The 20754-nt window shown below is 40.5% G+C and overlaps 1 protein-coding gene across 2 annotated transcripts in view; it reads left to right on the top strand.

Annotated features, from left to right (window-relative positions):
• The window catches only part of POLR3F (RNA polymerase III subunit F), a 195015-nt gene that overhangs the window by 3802 nt on the left and 170459 nt on the right, over nt 1-20754 (top strand). For both annotated transcript variants that reach the window (XM_060686733.2, XM_060686731.2), the window contains exon 4: nt 16506-16573. In XM_060686733.2, the coding sequence (XP_060542716.1) occupies nt 16506-16573 (68 nt within the window). The remainder of the gene's footprint in view (nt 1-16505; nt 16574-20754) is intronic.

The following is a 20754-nucleotide window of genomic DNA, read 5'->3' as shown; positions in this document are numbered from 1 at the left end:
GACACATTGTCTCAAAGAGTGGGACATTGACCATTTGTGTCTGGGCACTGTTAAGTCACACACTGGCATAATATTTAGCTGAGGAATATGCTCCCAGTTCGGACCGGATCGGGCGATCTGCTAGCGATGGCGGGTAGTTCAGAGAACCAGTAGCAAAAATCCCTGCCCTCCCCGCCCAGTCCTCACTTGCCCACTTGGCAGCTTGCTGCTTCTTTTGGGCTCGCTTGCTTTTCCTGCCTTGCTTCAGCTGCTGCAATCAATTGCATCAACTAGCAACTCAATCTGCCTGCCTGCCTGCCTTGTGCCTTCAAGTAACTGGGGTGTTGTTTTTTGGGGGGAGCTTAAAAAAATAGTTAATTAGGGTTTTGTTTAGGAGTATTATGTTTTTTTATAGACATAGCAATTTAAAGTTAAGGAAGTTTTAAATTTAGCTGCTTTTATCTAAAAATATAAATAAAATAAAATAATAAAATAAAATAAAATATTTGTGCAGCTTTCTGAGAGTTGGTGTGTTTCTGTAGTGTTTCACTCTAACTACACAAACACACAAAATCTCACAAAGCTGTATGGCATTTTGTGTGGAAAAAGTGTGAAAGTTGGTTTTTGAGCTTTTTGTGGCTGTGTGAGGTTCCTGCTTGTTGCAGGGGCCAATTTGGGTCAAGTGCAGCTGCTTTTACATTGTGTGAGTCAGTTGTGTTGTGTGTGTGTAAAGTGTAAAAGTTGTTTTTTGGTACCTCTTATAGTTTTGTGTACTTTGTTTATTATTTTTATTATTTATTATTATTGGCCACGTCCACCGGGTCACCTGACCACCAAGCCACACCCACCAATTAAGCCATGCCAACAGAACCGGTAGGGAAAATTTTTAGATTTCACCCCTGGCACAAAGCAGAATTCCTTCCCCACAAAGCCTGAAATGCCTTTTGTACACCAGTTACCCTTACTACCCTGCTCTGCATCGCTGCAACTGACCTTCCTTGTCTTCTTCCTCTCATGAGACTGCCCAGTTTGGCCTTTTACAAAGCAGAAGGGAAAAAACGCTAAAGGTAGCAACTTAACTTCAGTGCATTTAAAATGTCACTTTTCCTGTGCTCTTAGGTGGGGCTGGAACCTTGCAGCTGGCTTCATGGTGAGAAAAAAAAGTTGCCCTCACTTTCCCAAGATTCAGTGAAGAGAGTGCAGCTCTCCCAAGGCTGTGCTGAATACCCTCAATTCCAAAAGCAAAAGTTTGGGCTGTCCTTTAGCATATTTTTTTTCTTTACAAAGGGCCAGGCTGTGTTGCCTCCTAAGATCAATAGTTTTTGGCTTGACCTTTGTGGGTTAAAACCATCAAGCACACATTCCTAGAGATCTTCACAGAAGCCATTTCTATTTCCACATCCCCTTAGTGTTTGCTTCTGTGCTCTTGTAAAAAAATGCATTTATTTGAATATTGACACCTTAAGCTGTCCAAAAAAATAAAAAGAGGGTGGGAGAAGAGGGGTAACGGAATTAATACAGAAATATCTTTCAAAATAATATCAGTCTAATTATATTTCTCTTATCTCAAATACTCAGTGGAATGAAAATAAGCTTTTGTAACTGTTAATACAGATTTTTATTCTTTAAATACTCAGCCTTTAATTGAAATTAGTGCTGCAAGTTGTCCTTGGATAAAAACTCCGAACTTCACTCTGACATCTCTTTCTACCCAAACTTTCCAATTCAGTTTCTTCCGTGCTAACATAGCTACTGCTGGTAACTGACCTCTCTCTAGTCAATATTTCTTACTCGGGAAGAAAGCTGATGTTCTAATTTAAAATTATTTAAGTGACAGACTCCATCTATCCAATGATTAAAATCAGTTTGTAGATTGTTTTAATTTTAGCCAGGATCTCTTCAAGACAGAAAAATAAAATCCAGTTTCTTCCAGATATAACACATATGCATTTTTCCCTTATACACTCTGGTATTTTGAATCCAGACTTTAGCCATAAAGTGAGTTCATTTTGTCAGCTCATACTGCCAGATTTCTGCCCTTCATCCAGAAAAGAGACACAAATTTCACTTCTGTAGAACCCTTAGGATATTTATTGGAATGTTCAGGTCTGAGATAGGCAGTCAGTTTTCTTTCTGTTTTTAATATAGTTTTAATTATAGTTTTTTCTTTAACATCCATCAATACTTGGTGAACAGTGTATTGTCTGGGTCAATATATTTTAAACACAGTACTATTACTAATAATATTATTTAGATATACATAATCATAATCTTTCAACTTCTAACATTTGTATATACATGGTAATTACTGTTTTTTTCGGAGTATAAAACGCACTTCCCCCCCCCAAAAGAGGGTGAAAATTTGGGTGTGTCTTATACACTGAATGTAGCCCCACCCACCCGCCGGCCCCCACCCTTCGGCCTCCACGCGTCTTCTCAAGCGGAGCTTTTGGAGGCTGCAAATGCAACCTCTAAAATGGAGAGCCTCTCAAACAGCCTCCAAAAGGTCCGTTTGAGAGGCTGCTTTTGCAAAGAGAAGCTCCTTTGCAAAGGGAGCTTTTGGAGCCTCTCAAGCAGCCTCCAAAAGCTCCGTTTACAAAGGGGCTTCTCTTTGCAAAGGCAGCCTCTCAAACGGAGCTTTTGGAGGGTGAAAAAGTAAGGCACAGAGGCCAAAATGACAACCTGGAACAGCTGCTGCCTTGCCGGACCGGTTCCGTGCTTCCTTTGTTGTACTCACTGGAGAGCCCTGCGACGATCGGCTGCATTTTTGAAACTGCATATCTGCCCCAATGAGGCGCGTGTGCACTCACAAACAGCGAACCTGTTGCTAACGTTCACCTCTGGGAAAGCTGATTGGGGGTATTCTGGGAGGCGATCCACCTGCCAATCAGCTGCTCGTGCTGAATCAGGCTAATGTGCTGAAGCTGACCAGGCTGTTTACTGTTTGCTGCAAGGACGGTAGCCAGATGACTACTGATGGATCCTAGTAGGCAGAGGCAGATTTTTTTTTTCTTATTTTCCTCCCCCCAAAATAAGGTGCGTCTTATACTCTGGAGCGTCTTATACTCCAAAAAATATGGTATGTGTTCTATTATATATCAGCATACATAATACTATTTTTTCAGTTTCTTCTTTCTACCTCTTTTTTCTAACTCTTAATAAGATAGCCACCCTATTAAGAAGTATTCTATATCTATCCATCATCTCTTGCCCTTTTAAGAATTTCAACCCTTATTGATTTTTTGGTAAATCTTTCATGCTTCTCCCTTGGGATCTTGTAACTCCTTACATCACATTTATTTAATCTAAGTATTTCATCTGCCAAAACACCTATCTCTTGCTGTTGGATCTCTATAGAGAACCCATCTGTAGTTCTTTCATTATTTTAAAAAGAACTTTCTCTTTATTCTCTTCTATGTTTTGAACTCTTAGAGCAGTGGTTCTCAACCTTCCTAATGCCGCGACCCTCATGTTGTGGTGACCCCCAACCAGGGGTGGGTTCTAAATTTTTTTACTACCGGTTCTGTGGGTGTGGCTTATTTTGTGGGCGTGGCTTGGAGGTCATGTGACCGGTTGGCCATGGCTATGTGTATAGGGACTACTCAGAGGGCTGAAAAAAAGTCATTTCTGACAGGTCCTCGCACTTTTGACCAGTCTTCGCATTTATGACTGGTCATCATTTATGCCCATTGTAGCATTCTTAACAACCATGTCACTCATTTCACAACTGCTTCTCTTCACCATGGTGACAAGATAGGGCAAAAACGTAAAGTGTGAGAACAGTCGTAAGTTCGAGGACTGGTCAAAAGTGCGAGGACCAGTCAAAAATAACTTTTTCAGCCCTCTGAGTAGTCCATATGCACAAAAGGACTACCCAGAGGGCTGAAAAAAGTCATTTCTGACAGGTCCTCACACTTTTGACCGGTCTTCGCACTTATGACTGGTCATCATTTATGCCCATTGTAGCATTCTTAACAACCGTGTCACTCATTTCACAACTGCTTCTCTTCACCATGGTGACAAGGTAGGGCAAAAACGTAAAATGTGAGGACAGTCGTAAGTTCGAGCACTGGTCAAAAGTGCAAGGACCAGTCAGAAATAACTTTTTCAGCCCTCTGAGTAGTCCATATGCATAAAAAGATACAGCAATAGAGAGAGATGAAGGAAGGGAAGGGAAATTAGAGTAGGAGTGAGGGTAAGAGAGGGAGGAAGAGAGGAGGAGAAGGAGAAAGGAAGAGGAAGTAGGGAGGAGAAGAAGAGGGGGAGGAAGAGAAAGTAAGAAGGAAAGAAAAGAGAGAGGTGGTAGGTTTGAGGAGAAAGATTGCTGTACAATAAAAAAGATGAAAGGGAAGAAAGCCAACCCCAAACAAATATAAAGATATTAAGATAAAGAATGAATTGTTAAACTTTAAAGAATAAAAGAGAATAAATATGAATAAATAATAATTAGAAACACACATACAAACATACAATGTATTTTCTTTGAACAGAGTATTTGGCCGGTTCACAAATTTAAACAGTGTTTAGTCATTTCAATTAAATTTACAATTTCTATATTTCCTTTTTGCCATATTTATTCCTCATCTATTTTTGTAAAAAACCAATATTACCCTTCATCCTCATCTCTAATCTTAATCAAATTCAATTTTTCCCTTCTATTCTATATTATACCCCTTCTCATTGTCATCTCTTTTTATATCCATCCTCACATTGGTTAATTATGTAATATTACAGTTGTTTAATATAAATTCAACATTTTAATATAAATCAATTAGTTATATAACTACCTTTTTTGTATATTAATCAATATGAACATGAATATTCCAATTATTTCCATGCAATCCAATTTCTTACAAATCAGTTAATTATATTTACCAATAACAATAAACCAAATAATTTCCCCCATATATTCCTCCAAACCACAACTTAACCATTTCTGCTTTCAACACAATATACAATTAATAGTATCTCAATTATTACAATTCCCTAGTTAAATAGAGCTTTTTTTTGTGTGTGTGTTTTAAAATCTTGAACTCTCCACTTTTTCCCTAAATTTCCCATTGTTTGCACCTACCTTTTTTGGTGAGGAAAAAGAAAAGAAATCTGCCTGCCTAATTTTCCAACGTTGTAGCAACAGCAAAGCCAACAGCCTGCTTTACTTTCTGTTTCGTTTTTCAGCATAGCTAGGGGGAAAAAAATTGCTCCAGCACTCTTTGCAAACAAGCAGCAGAGCCCTGAGCAAAACAGCTGAGAGCAAATCAGCTGAGAGTCGGGAGCCGATGTAATCAAGGTCTAATTAGCCTATGCTGAAGCTCCGCGGGCCAATAAAATTACAAAAAAACACCGAACCATTTGTTAAATTGCTGGCTCGCCCGCCCCTCGCCCACCACTATTTATTGGCAATAAATAGTGGTGCGGAGGGGCGGGGCAGAACCGGCAGAATCCCACCACTTGGCTCTAGGGCGGCCCTTTGAAGCCCCGCTGCAAGAATTTAAACAGGTTTTTTTCCTCTAGCCATCAGCTGGGACTGGAGGCAGCAATAGATTGGGAGTGGGCGGGGTAAGCGAATGGCCGGCGATCCAACAGAGCAGAGAGTGAGGGTGAGTGAAGGCGTGGGGGGGGGCGAGAGAGGGCTTTTGCAACCCCAGTGAAATGGCCGTTCGACCCCCAAAGGGGTCGCGACCCCCAGGTTGAGAACCGCTGTCTTAGAGAATAATCTGTCTGTTCCATTTTAGAAATTATTACTATCTCTTCCATATCTTTATCCACTTGTATCATTTTTGGATTTATCTTCTCTATTCTTTCCTCAGCTCCTTCTGGTTTCTCCTCTATTTTCTGAATTTTTTGTTCATCTTTTATTATCGTTTACTGAAGGTTTTCTAGTCTCATATCTATATCTGCATCAATTCCGTCATCTCCCTATGATTCCTTATCATATCTTCCTGATATTGATACATTGAAACATCAATAATATTTCTTTATAAACCATATTTTTTCCTCTGTTGAAACATTTTGTAATAATTTAATGGGCTAATAATTATTCAATATTCCACCAAGATTCCAATATCCCAATTGCTCAAAAACTCCAACTACTTTCTTGTCTACTTTTATTTTTGATTCTAAAAGAACTGGTCTGTTGAGAAGGTGGATTAAGACAAGAAGAGTCTGAAGAAAATTTGTTTGGGATTAAATTTTTGTTTTTTATTTTTCCTTGTGGTTTTTATTTTTAAGGGTGGTTTTTATTTTTATTTTTTCTTTTCTCTTTATTGTTCCCTTTTTATTATTGGAATAACTTTAGTGTTGTTGTTTTTTTGGAAGGGTGATTGATTTTTCTCTCTCTTTTTTTTTCCTTTTTATTTCTTTCTAATCTAACCATCGGGGAGGATTAGATGATTGGATTATAAATAAAGCAAAAGTGGATTATAAATTTATAACATCAAGATGAAGAAATTTACAGCACATTTGCACCCAACAGCAAGCCCATCATCGACAGAAACAAAAACCTCTGAAACATTGGACTTAAAAAATCTTATACAGTCCCTGCATGATGATTTGAAGCAGGATCTAAAAGAAATGAAAGAGATGATTGGGAAAAATGAAGAAAGAATTCAAAAAGTAGAGGAATAAACAAAAATGACAGAAAAGAAAGTTGAAGAGTTAGAAAAAAAGTTGATAGCAGTTGATAAAAATCAAGAAAAAAATTAATTATATTGGAAATGGGCTATTCTGAGTATTATTTAAGATTTCAAAATATAGAAGAGGAAAAAGGAGAAAATTTACAAGAGGTGATTGCTGAGATACTGGCAGAAGTGATAGAAGAACCAAAGAAGATCGACGAGATAGACGAGGTCTTTAGAGTACATACAAGATATGCAATGAGAAATAAACTGTCGAGAGAAGTACATATAAGATTCACAAAAAAAGCACTAAAGACAGAGATACTACAAATAACAAGAAGTACAGCATTGAAATACAAAGAAATAATAGTATTGAGACAAATACCTAAAAGAGTTAGAGATTTGAGGAGAGAATATCAGTTCCTAACAAAATCCTTAATAACAAAAAGAGTGATTTTTAAATGGTTGATACCAGAAGGAATCTTGGTGACATGGCAAGAACAAAGACACAGATTAGATTCAATCGAAAAAGCAAAGTTATTTTATGAACAATTTTGTGGACCATTAGAGGTTGAAGTGGGAGCAGCAAGACAGACTACACAAAAGGATGAAGAGGAAAGAAAAGAAGAAACCGCAAAGGAACAGGAAGAAAGCGCAATAAGAGAAGGAGCAAGATCAAAGGATTCAAAGGAACAAAGAGAGACGAGCGATGAAACTAAAAACTAATAACAAGTAAAACAAAATACGGAAGAAGAAATCAAAGCAATATCTATAAACATAAATGGACTGAATTCGGCGACAAAAAGGAATAGAATTTTTTTAAAAAAATTTGATTTATATGCTGCCCTTCTCCGGAGACTCAGGGCGACTTATAATGCGTTAAGCAATAGCCTTCATACTTTTGTATATTTATACAAAGTCAGTTTATTGCCCCCACAAACTGGGTCCTCATTTAACCTACCTTAGAAAGGATGGAAGGCTGAGTCAACCTTGAGCCTGGTGAGATTCGAACTTACAGTAATTGCAAACAGCTGGTGTTAATCACAATGCTTTTTTAGTCTGCTGAGCTACCAGGCCCGGTAATTTTAACAAATTAAATAGGCTAAAGATGGATATCACATGGTTACAAGAAGTGCACATTAGAAAACAACACATAAAATTATTAGACTATCCAAAACTAGGAGTGGTATTCACTTCATTGATACAACAAAGGAAAAGGGGAGTAGTTTTATATGTTAAAGAAAAATTAGAGCCTAAATTAATATTTGAGGATGAAGAAGGTAGAATTCTAATGGTAGAAACAAAAATGAATTTTAAACAAATACTTTTGATAAAGATCTATGCTCCAAACGATAAACAAGAAGGATTTTATAAGAAATTACACAGGAAAATTATAGAATTGGATTATGAAAATATATGTATAATAGGTGACTTTAATGCTGTAATGGATGTTGAATTGGATTATAAAACAACAAACTCTCCCAAAATTTTTTTTTATAATGATTGAAGAATTAAGTATTCAAGATATTTGAAGACAAAGACACTTGAAAGAAAAACAATTTACTTTTTATTCAAATAGACATTTGTCGTGATCAAGGCTAGACATGATATGGGCCTCAACAGACCTTATAGATAATATACAGGAAGTAAATATTGAAACAAAAATTTGAGGTGACCACAATCCATTAACAGTAACTTGGAAAGGACAGAAGAAAAAGACAAGATGGACACTGAATCAAATAATATTAAATGAAAAAGAATTCGAACAGATTATGGAAAAAGAATTAGGGTTTTTTTAAAAAAAATAAATAAAAAAGAGGATACATCACTCCAGAATGTATGGGACACAATGAAAGCATATATCAGGGGTTTGGCAATAACATACCTGGGGGAAAAAAACAAAAAGAAAAGACAATTACAGAAGAAATTGGAAGAGGAGTATAAGAAATTAGAGAAAGCGTTACAAAAAGATATACAAAATAACAAAATTAAGAAACAAATGGAAATAAAAAAGTATGAAATAAATTTGAATGCGCAAGAATTTTTGGCAAATAAATTCAGTTGCTCACAATCACTTTCTTTGCTACCTTCATAAATGAAATTATCTTCAGTTCCATCTAAGGCATTGCTAATGCCACATTTTTTGAAGGACTGTGTAACAATTTCGTCCTTCACTGAGTTCCATGATGTTTTCACCCATTCACAAACTTGAGTGGGCCTCCTCATTAGTTCAGTGGGTGTCAGATCATGATTACCAGCAGCCATCCATTTGTTCCACTCTTCGCATGTACACTTTGAATGGCTTGTTGATGGAAACATCAAGAAGTTGCAACTGGCTGGTAAAACAGGAATTACAGCTAGTTGAGTCTTTACTTCTTTGAATCTTTTCTTTGTGGTTTCACTAATATGTGCTCTAAACTGGTCAAGCACTAATAAAGCTGTTTTTTTCAGAAGCCCAGGACATTTGGACCACACTCTTTCAATCCATACTTTCATTCCATGTTCGTCCGTCCATCCTTTCTCATGGAAATGCACAACACCACCTCTTAGAATCACTTCCTTTGGGAAGGTTTTTCTTTTGAATATTAACATTGGTGGCAATTTGGTGCCGTCTGCACAGCAGGACAACACAACCGTGTAATGTGTTTTCTCATGTCCTGAGGCTTTTGACACCTTTCACATCAACAGTCCTATTTGATGACACATCAAAGGTTAATGGGACTTCATCCATATTCCCAATCTGGCCAATTTCAAAATTATTTTTCTTCCTGGAGTCTATCACAAAAGTATGAAAAGACAGAATCTTATATTCATACTCTTTTGGCATTCTTTGTGCAATTCTAGTTTTGGTGCGCATAGCAAGGCCATATCGCCTCATAAATCTGAAGCACCACAATGGTGATCCAGTAAAATCCTGAATGCCTTTCTGTGTAGCAATGCATTTAGCTTCATACATCACCATTTTTGTGGTGACTGCGAAGCCACTGTTCCGGTGACCTGTGATCCAGTCTCTCATGTCCTCCTCTAACTGTGGCCACTTTGCAGGAACCCCACGAAAGTTGTGCTTGCTTTTATCCTTTACCTTTTGCAGCTGTTCCACCTGTTTCCTCCACTCTCTTTTTTCAGTTGGAGGTGGCCCAAAATGTTTCTCCGCTGCTCTGTTTCCATGCTGGTGAGCATATTTCACGACTTCCAGCTTGAAAGAGATTTTGTATGCTTGCCTTCTTGGCTTTGACATTTTTCTGCAAGAAAGAACAATATTGTGTCCTTTATAACAATGCAGAGCACTGTAGCTGAAACCATGTTCATTCATACGCACACACTAAGGTAGCTCATTGGGGTGTGGGGGGGGGTGGCAGTGGCTTCGGCAGCAGCTTCTCCAGGCAGGCAGCGGTGGCTCAGACAGCTTCTACAGCTGAGGGGCAGCTCAGGCGGCAATTCAGGCAGCGGCAGGGCAGTGGCTCGATTTATAGCAAACGGTTCCAGAACCATTTGCTTTTTGCTTTTCTGACTGGCAGTTGGATCCCAGAATACCACCAATCAGCTGTCTGTTGCCACAGTTGTTGCCATTGTCGCCGTTCCCGGCATTGCCATCACACTAACTCCCTCCCCCCTCCTCCCAGGTATGGCTGATGCAACATTCGGAGTATAAGACGCACCCAGATTTTCACACCCTTTTTGGGGATAAAATGTGCGTTTTATACTCCGAAATATATATAGTTCCGCTGGAAGTCCATCCGGACCTGGTGCTTCCTATTTTTTTGTTTTTTAATTGCTTCTGTTAGCTCCATCGTTATTTTTTCTTCTAACATCCCTTTATATATTTCAGGTATTTTAGCTAGATCTGATTTTTCTAAAAAAATTGTAATCTTTTCTTCAGATATCTTTTCTTGATAATAAAGCTTTTCATAATAATTTTGAGTTATGTCCTTTTTTTCTTCATTTCTATAATATATTTTCCCTCTTTCATCTTGTAGACATTTTATTGCTTTCTTCTCTTTCTCTTTTTTTATTTTATATGCTAGCCATCTTCCCGGTTTATTCGCATTTTCAAACAGTTCTGTTTGGATGCTCTTAGTTTCCTAAACTCTGATACCAGCGACGATGATGAGTTCTTGGAGTTTCCAGAAAATTAGAGGAGTGCTTGAATCTTAAAGTCTCTCCTCATTTGTTAATGACAGTGATGATGGTTCTTAATACCACTGTTGACTTTACATGGTTGTAAAAAGTATACATGGTTATAAAAAGTATACATGGTTGTAAAAATTATTCTGCTGTACTGGTATTTTATTAAATAATATATTACTACACCATTTGATTCAGAATACTTTTTTCCTTGTTTTCCTCCCCCAAAATTAAGGTGTGTCTTATACTCTGAAAAATACAGTAAATATATGTATTTTGGGGGAAATATTGAAATAGAGAAATGGGATTTATTAAGGAAGAAATAAGAAGAGGAGGAGTAACAAAAATAAGAAGTCACCGAAGAAACACCGAGATGACACACGGAAGGACTGATGTATTATATGTTTGTTAGTTTTTTTAAAAAAAACCTTTTTATTAAAAAAAAAACACCATTATTAATAAAATTTACATAGTGCTGGAACTGTTTCTAATGTCCCTAAATTTATAGTCTTTAAAATTTTCCAATTTGCACCCTCTAAATTGTCCAAATTTTTAAGTCTTGTTTAATTTTTTTTCTCTCTTCTTTCCTTTTTGCCTCGTAGAGTGTTCTATCAAATAGTCTTAATAATCCAAATTGGCCCACCAAGTTTCCCCAAATGTCTTTAATCCACAGAATCAAATGTTCAATTTCAAGGATGTTTCTTGTTATTTATTTATTTATTTATTTATTAATAACATTTATATGCCGCCCTATCTCCGAGGACTCAGGGCAGCTCACAACAATAAAACAACCAGTTAAAATTATAAAATACATAATGTACGTATAAAATTTATATTAAAACCCTCAAAATCTAAAAACCCTCTCAGTCCAGGCTGGGCGATGTGAACAACCATGTTTTTAATTCGCGGCGGAAGGTGCAAAGGTCAGGAGCCAACCGGAGCCCCAGGGGGAGTTGATTCCAAAGGGTGGGTGCACCCACAGAGAAAGCTCTACCCCTAGGGGTCGCCAGCCGACACTGTCTAGCTGACGGCACCCGGAGCAGGCCCTCCCTGTGAGAACGCACTGGGCGATGGGCAGCAGTTACTGACAGCAGATGGTCCGCCAAATATCCTGGGCCTAAGCCATGTAGGGCTTTATAGGTTATCACCAGCACCTTGAATCTCACCCGGAGGGAACCGGCAACCAATGCAAGTTGCGCAGGAGGGGTGTAACATGGGAGTATCAGGACTCTCCCATCACAACCGCATTCTGTACCAGCTGAAGCCTCCGAGTGGTCCTCAAGGGCAGCCCCATGTAGAGAGCATTACAGTAGTCAACACGGCAGGTAACTAGCGCATGAGTAACTCTGCGTAGGGCATCTCAGTCCAAATGGCGCAACTGGTGGACCAGACGAATCTGGGCATATGCCCCCCTGGTCACGGTTGTTATATGATCTTCTAAACTCAACTGTGAATCCAGGAGGACACCCAAGTTGTGCGTCCTGTCTACAGGGGGCAAAATTTCATTTTAGTCAGCGATGTAATCTCACCTTTGAACCGAGATGCCAGTATCCACAGCCATTCAGTCTTGGCAGGGTTGAGCCGAAGCATGTTCCTCCCCATCCAGATCCGTACCGCTTCCAGGCACCGGGACATCACGTCGAGGGCATCACTGGGCTGGTTCAGGGTGGATATAAAAAGCTGAGTATCATCAGCATACTGATGATACCCCACCCCGAAACCACGGATGATCTCCCCCAGCGGTTTCATATAAATTTTGAACAGAAGGGGCGAGAGAACCGACCCCTGAGGCACCCCACACTTGAGGGGCCTCATGGTCGATCTCTGCCCTCCTGCCAACACAGCTTGCGTCTGACCCAAGAGGTAAGAGGAGAACCACCATAAAACAGTGCCTCTCACTCCCAACCCCTCGAGGCACCGCAGCAGGATACCATAGCCAATGGTATTGAAAGCCGCCGAAAGATTTAATAGGACCAGAACAGAGGAATGACCTCTGTCCCGAGTCCTCCAGAGATCATCCACCAGTGCGACCAATGCCGTCTCCGTGCTGTATCCGGGCCTGAAACCCAATTGGTACGGATCGAGGTACTCTGCTTCATCCAGGGCCACCGGGAGCTGACGTGCCACACAGTCTCGACAACCTTCGCAAGAAAGCTGCTCAAAACAGCTGGATCCGGGGCAGGCTTCTTGAGGAGGGGCCTCACCACTGCCTCCTTCAAGGCGGCAGGAAAGCTTCCCTCCTCTATCACCGCCTGGATCCAGCCACGTGTCACCTCCTGAGCTGAATAAACCAGCCAGGAGGGGCACGGGTCCAGTACACATGTGGCCGCACTCAACTTCCCCATGATCCTGTCCACCTCCTCTGGGGTAACAGGATCGAACTCTTCCCAAAGCACAAGACCCGCCGCTTCCTCACCGTCTGACCCTGTCCAGTCAGAGTCCAAGCCATCCCAAATCTGAGCAATCTTGTCCTGCAGATACTGGCCCAACTCCTTAGCTCGCCCTCGTATCAGGTCTTCCCCCGCCCTCTGATTCAAGAGGGAGCGGGACACCCGAAACACGGCGGCCGGGCGATTCTCTGTGGATGCGATGACATCGGAGAAATAGCAACGTTTTGCCATCGCCAATTCCACTAAATAGGCCAGTGTAAATGATCTCAATTGTGACCGGTCAGATTCGGAACGACTGGCCCTCCAACTGCTCTCTAGGCCTCTCCTACATCGCTTCATCCCCCGGAGCTCCTCGGTAAACCACGGGGCCACCCGGGATCTGCAACGAGTTAGAGGCCGCAAAGGCATGACCCGGTCCAGAACCCCGGCAGCGGCCTCATCCCAGGCATCCACCAGGGTTGTGACTGGGGCGTGGGAGAGAGATAGAGACATCATCCCAAGCTCCGTCTGGAACCTCTCCGGGTCCATCAGGCGCCTGGGGCGGAACCAGATGGTTGGTTCCGCTTCCCAGCGAGGAGGGGGCGGCATACTGGAAGCCCAGCCGGAGAAGATGGTGGTCGATCCATGACGGGATCAATAGCAGTCATTCCCCCACCGAACTCCACCCGCCACTGTTCCGAGACGAAAACAAGATCGGGCGTGTGGCCCCCCTCATGTGCCAGGCCCTGAACAATTTGAGTCAAGTCCATGGCCACCATGGAGGCCATGAACTCCCGAGCCACCCCCAACGCCCCACCCAGGGATGGTAGATTGAAGTCCCCCCCAGCACAATAAGTCTGGGAAACTCCACCACCAGCCCGATAGGGCATCGAGCAGCCCGGGCAGGGCTGTTGATACGCAGGTGGGAGACAGGTACGCAGTCAACAAGCCCCACTTCATGAGGAGGGTCTCACACCCATTTCTCCTAGGAGCAGTGACCTCTCACGGACTAAGGGTCTCCCTAATAACAACTGCCACCCCTCCTCCCTTACCCTGGGCCCTAGGTTGGTGCAGCACCCGGAAACCTGGTGGGCAAAGTTCTATCAAAGGGACACCTCCCTCCAAGCCCAACCAGGTTTCCGTGATACAAGCCAGGTCTGTGTTTTCCTCCTCAATCAAATCCCGAATGAGGGGAGCTTTGTTAACCACAGACCTGGCATTAAAATAGACTAACCTGAACCCAGCGCCTCCCTCTCTCAAACCCCCAGTAGGTCGGATGGAACCAAGAGGGTCGGAGCACACATCACCGCTTGAAAATAGCGGGGGCGATCTCCCAGATATCGATACGGCCCTCGGTTCATCCATCTGCCACCATTCCCCATCACTACCGGGATCAATGCTCCCACTCTCTGGGGACAGGCAACCCCAGTCCCGCTCCAATCCCGCCGCCACCCATCCATGGCCTGGACTGCCATTGGTCCGGAGGTGCCCCCCCGACACCTGCCGGATATCATAACCCTCCCCCCTCCCCAACCCCCTAAAAAACTTAGCTAAAAAACTATACAAAACCCCTTTCTTCGGGCTCCTAAGGCCCATATGCCAGCTCTCGGGATCCCAGGACCCGTCATGAAGGTAGATCTTCGCCAGGCCTACAGGCCACTCCCAGGAATGGGGGGAATTCCTGAGAGTAACCAAATCCACGCTCACATATTTTAAAACCATGCCCGGTCATAGAGATGAGTACGCCCATGGTGAGTGTGGCATGGCCAGATCCATCCCAACAGCAGGAACCTACATCCCCGGAACACCCTCTCATGGCGGCCGGGGGTGACTAAAGCTGATAATCTTAATTATAATCCACCTTGCCTTAAAAATCTTCAAATGGCTTACTCAATACTTCCAAACCATCAAAAAAACAAAACAAAATAGAAAGGCCTTCCAGGTGTTCTTTATTTCCTTTGTTCTCTTTGTTTTTCTTGTGTTATGAATTAATCAATCCTCACTTGCTAAGGTCGTTTCCCACCATGTACTAGTATAATAACTTCTTTCAACAGTAGATGGCACCCCCCTCAAAGTTTCAGCATTAAACAGAGCAAAGTTAGAACAGCTGACTGTCGGAAAAAAATCAAGAAAAGATAAAAAGATTCCTTTTTCTTTATATGCTTTCTTCCAATAATCAAACAATGTTATCCACAAATTAAATCATTTTTCGCACTACTACAAGTTCCAGTCTGGGTTTTCTATATTTTAAAACTTCATAGTCTTCTATTAAAAGTTTGTTTCACTTTTGGGTCTATAATCTTTCTCCATGTGTTAATTTGCTGCTTTTTTAATGTTTTGGAGAGTATATTTTTTTAAAAAATATTTTCTTTGGTTTTAAATCTTTAGAAGTTGAAAGTCATCTCACCCAGTTTCAATCCTCTGTCCACAAACTGCTCCACATCATAATAATCTTGTCCTTCTCTCGATCAAGAGGGTTTCTTTGGATCAAATGAGGAAATTGCTGTTTTCTTGCAATCTAACAGTAACAGAGTTGGAAGGGACCTTGGAGGTCATCTAATCCAACCCCCTGCTTACGCAGGAGACCTGTACTAGGGATTTGAACTGCCGAACTGCCGACTTTTCTGATTGACAAGCTCAGTGTCTTAGCCACTGAGCCACCTAGTCAGGCAAAACATCACTCCTTTCTTCACCACCCTTCCAGGGTGGCTTTGACTCCATAGGGTCTTCTGGTAAGCAGGTATCGGTTGGGTTTTGCGGAGCTCCGCTATCCCATATCTGTCCCACTGCAACTCCAATCAGTGAATCCGGCAGTCAATTTTCTATAACCTAGAAAGTATTTGAAGAAAGAAAATGTCAATAAGATAATCAGCAAATATAACAAAGTTTAAAAGAAATGTTCTGGGATTTTGTGCTCTAATATTGAGAATAAAAATCAGGCTTTACCATAAAGTTTTTTTCTAATCTCCAGGGATAGAACAGTTGGGCTATCTAGAACTTGGCATATGTTAACTTTGATTATAGATTTTATGCTACCCCATTTTTGTATTTCTTTACTTCCTGGTTAACTGGATTATGCTGGATTTCTTTTTTTAACTTTCCTATTTATATCAACAGCAAGAGGTGCTTTTGTGGTATAGGCTACTTTGTTGAAGGCTTTGAACCATTTTGCCCTGAAACAGATGTGCTATTGGAAGGAAGGAATACATGTGACCTGATGTGTGAGAGGTCAAGCAGTCAGGTGATCTCACTCTCATTCATCGAGAGGATTGCAGTGGTTAGAGTTATTCAGTAGCTTTATCTCTCTGGAGTTTCAGGAAGCAATACTTCACTTCTGCTATCCTCCATATTTACCAAATCTTTTTGATCTTTGAAAAATGAAAAGATGTTCACTTTACATTCTGTTTTCTTGCAGCAAAATGAAGGGATCTGACAATCAGGAGAAACTGGTATATCAGATTATAGAGGATGCAGGAGATAAAGGTCTGTGTCTGGTTTATCTGGTATCTTGCTTTAATGTTTCTTTGTGAAGTGCAATAGCTAGTCTGTTCTTGAATATGGTGGAATTCCAAAAGTATGAGAAAATTACTGATTGTTTGCTGAGTAAATATAAATTGATTTTCCTACATATGTGATCAAGGACTAGGAGGGGAAAAATATATCAGAAATGAGCATTTCTATCATTTCTTAATTTGTAGAAAATATATTGAATATGTAGTTGCCTTGGCAGCTGTTTCTATTCTATCTCAGAGCAGGAAACCTGTCTGGTGCAAACAATCCCCACGTGAAGAGTTCAATTAGCTATTTTATTGCTCATAATGTAAGAAATTTCTCAGACTGGTGGTTTGCCACACTAAATAAGGTTCAATGGCATTCAGGCGAGGGCATTGTACCCTGTCCTCTTGTGCTTGTGTAGAGATATCAGATTAATTCCCTGCTTGACTTCTCTTCCTGGTTTGCCCTTCTGCGACATCACCTTTGGTGGTCAAAGCCTGCATTTGTCCTTTGGAACAATTACATAGTTGTATTTGCATAAAACTGAGTGGGGTCTAGATAAAAAGTGATTGAGATGCTTGTGATTATTAGTTCCCAGATTGTCTTTGGTTGGTTTATTGACTGATTAAAAAGAACAAAAAACAACTTCAAATTGTGCCCATCAGCACAAAGAAGGTTTTATTGTTCTTAATATTTTTATTATGTGACATTATCTTTTTTTTTTTTTAAATACAATTTTTATTGATTTTTTTTTTACACAGATAAAATATAGTAACAATTCTGTTTAACATCGGATTCGCAGTGTTTATACATATGTACATGAATAGGTATCTGGTGTCATTTATACTATACATTTCTAATTAATTTCTGCACCTTTTACTCCTTCCTTAATTCTATCATTTATCCATTCGTACCATCTTCCCCACACGGTATCATAATCAGAATTTTCATCATCATTTATCTCGTGCGTTAATTTACTTATCTCTGCACACTCTAATATTTTGTTAATTATAAGGTCATCTGGTGGTAGGTCTTTCTTTTTCCAGTATTGAGCATATGCCAGTCTGGCAGCTGTAGTTATGTGTATTAGGAGGTGGACCTTTTCCTTTCCATACCCTTTCTTTACCATTCCCAGGAGAAATATTTCTGGATTCAAATCAATTTCTTCTTTAAGTATGTCTTTCAACCATCTCCGAATTTTGCTCCAGTATCTTTTTGCTTCGGGGCATGTCCACCACATATGAAAGAAGGTGCCGTGACCATGGCCACATTTCCAACAATTTGGATGCACGTTGGGGAACATCTTTGCTAGTCTTGCAGGTGCTAAATGCCACCTATTAAGCATTTTGTAATGGTTTTCCTTATACGTGGCTGCTCTAGTTAATTTATAATTTTTGTTCCACGCTTCTTCCCATTCATTAAAGTTCAAACTGTGTCCAATATTTCTCTCCCATGCTCTCAGTTGGTTTCTGATTGTATCCTCATCTCTGTCTTCGTCTAATAAATAATTATATAGCTTGGCCAACGCTTTTTTCCTCTGGGCAGATCATAATTCCTTGGAAATAAAATGGAGAAATATAAAGAGAAAGAAACAACAGAGATGGAGGCTCAATGCAAAACTACTATGTGACAAAGAGTGTGTAGAAAAATTGAAAGGAGAAATAAAGACCTTTTTCGTAGAAAATGAGAATCAAGGGACACCCCGTGAAATAGTATGGGATACAATGAAGGCCTACTTAAGAGGGGTAATAATATCTTACACTGCATATAAAAACAAATTAAAAAGAAAATCCAGGGAGGATCTCATTAAACATCTAGATGAAGCAGAAAGGAAACTCCAGAAAATGCCTGGAGATATTGTAGCAAAAGAAAATTGGATGGTGTGGAGACATAAATTAAACATTCTAGATCAAGAAGAGCTAGCCCAAAAAATAAAAAGAACAAAACAGCACTACTTTGAGAACGCCAATAAATCGGGCAGGTGGCTGGCCTATAAATTAAAAAAGGAAAATGAAAAAGGGACAATCCAGATACTAGAAGACGCTGAGGGAAATCTTTTAAATAAAGAAGAAGATAAACTAGAAAGAGCGAGAGAGTATTATGAATCCCTATACAAAGAAGAGGAGGCCTCGGAGGAAAAAATAGACCAATATTTGGCAAAGGCGGAACTCCCGCAAATAACGGAGGAAGAGAAGGAGATGCTAAACGCTAAGATAACAACCGAAGAGTTTAAAAAAGCCCTTTCCAAACTCAAAAACAACAAATCACCTGGCCCAGACGGATTCCCAGGAGAAATATACAAAAAATTGGAAGAAATTCTACAACCCAAATTAATGGAAATTTTCAATGAGGTTTTGACGGGCTCAAAAATCCCTGACTCATGGAGGGAAGCTCATGTTACACTGCTGCCGAAAGAAGGTGCCGACCCCCCAAAAATCCAAAATTATAGACCGATCTCGCTTCTAAACACTGACTACAAACTATTCATGTGTATAATGGCAGAAAGAACCAAAAAAATATTAAACAATTGGATTCATAAAGACCAAAATGGATTCCTCCCGGGACGACAAATTAGGGACAATTTGAGAATTGTACTAGATACACTAGAATACTATGAAGAACACCCAGGAAAGCAGTTGGCCTTAGTTTTTTTGGATGCCCAAAAGGCATTCGACAATCTAAATTGGAATTTTATGACCAAGCAAATTAAAATAATGGGATTCGGGCAAAACTACAAAAAAATGATAAAAACTATTTATGATAATCAGAGGGCGAGCATTCTAGTAAATGGAGATAGGACAAGAATTTTTCAAATCAAGAAAGGAGTAAGGCAAGGCTGCCCCCTGTCACCGCTATTATTCATTTTGGCTCTGGAAGTTTTGCTACGTAACATTAGAAACAACGAGGAAATCAAAGGCCTAAGAATTAGAAAAGAGACCTATAAAACGCAAGCCTTTGCGGATGACGTGGCGCTAATATTAGAAGATCCATTAATATCTGGACAAAAAGTATTAGAGGAATTGGGTAAATATGGAGAGGTGGCTGGCTTTAAATTGAACAAATCTAAAACCAAAATACTTACTAAGAATGTAACTGAGACCCAGAAGAAAGAGATAGAAGAAGTTTTGGGCCTACAAGTTGTCCCAAAAATAAAATACTTAGGAATTTGGCTAACCAAAAGGTGCTCATCTCTAAAAGAAGATAATTATACTCCACTAATTAATAAATTAAAACAAGATTTGGATAGATGGAAAAAGATCACATTATCACTTATAGGCAAAATTGCGGCAATTAAGATGAACATCCTCCCCAAGATCTTATTTTTATATCAAAATCTACCAGTGATTTTATTATGTGACATTATCATCCATGCATCTGGAATAAAAAACACACAAAACTTTCTGTTTTTGAGTTTCTGTTATGAGAACTGATACCATGTTTTCCTGAAAATACGATCCGGTCTTATTTTCGTTTGGGCCCCAAAATAAGCACAAGGTCTTATTTTCGAGGAATGTCTTGCCTGCTTACCTTGGGACCACCACAGCCACCTATGCATCTGTCGTACCGCTGCCCAACTTCTGTGTCCACTCGTGGCCAGACACCGTGTGGCTCATCACGCTGGTGCTGCCACTCATGGCAGGACACTTCTTGATGCGTTGTGCCAATGCACATGCGAGCAGCAGCACCAGCGCGACAAGCCTTGTAGCGTCTTGATGCGAGCGGATGCAAGTGACTGCAGAAGAAGTCGGGCAATGGCGCGACAAGTGTCGGGGCATGGGAGGCCTGGCTATGGCGGTCCTAAGGTAAGTGAGTGCAGGGTGTGTAGGGCAGCTCCCCCCTCCCCCCACTCTAGCTTGATTTTTACACCTCCTCACCTGTTCTGCCCCAGCTACGGATCACAAAGAACGCAGCATACACAAAGTCTGTACAAACCTTAGTTTACTAATTAAGGACTACTAATGAGCTTTCTTAAGTAGTTGTTTGAAGACAAGTACAGTTTAAATCAGTCTTTTCTGAACAAGGGCTGTTAATTTAACTTCATTAACAGTTGACAAGAATCCAAAGAATAATAACTCAATTCTGAGGCACAGTATTTCAGATAACTGTAATCTTACTGTGGTTGGCAGAATGCCCAGAAGCAATTTGCAGGAAAACTGACGAGAGAAACA

The sequence above is a fragment of the Pantherophis guttatus genome, chromosome 3 (genome assembly GCF_059756535.1).
Source record: "Pantherophis guttatus breed Tessera chromosome 3, ASM5975653v1, whole genome shotgun sequence".
Classification (NCBI taxonomy): domain Eukaryota; kingdom Metazoa; phylum Chordata; class Lepidosauria; order Squamata; family Colubridae; genus Pantherophis; species Pantherophis guttatus.
This window is presented reverse-complemented; position numbering and strand designations above follow the sequence as displayed.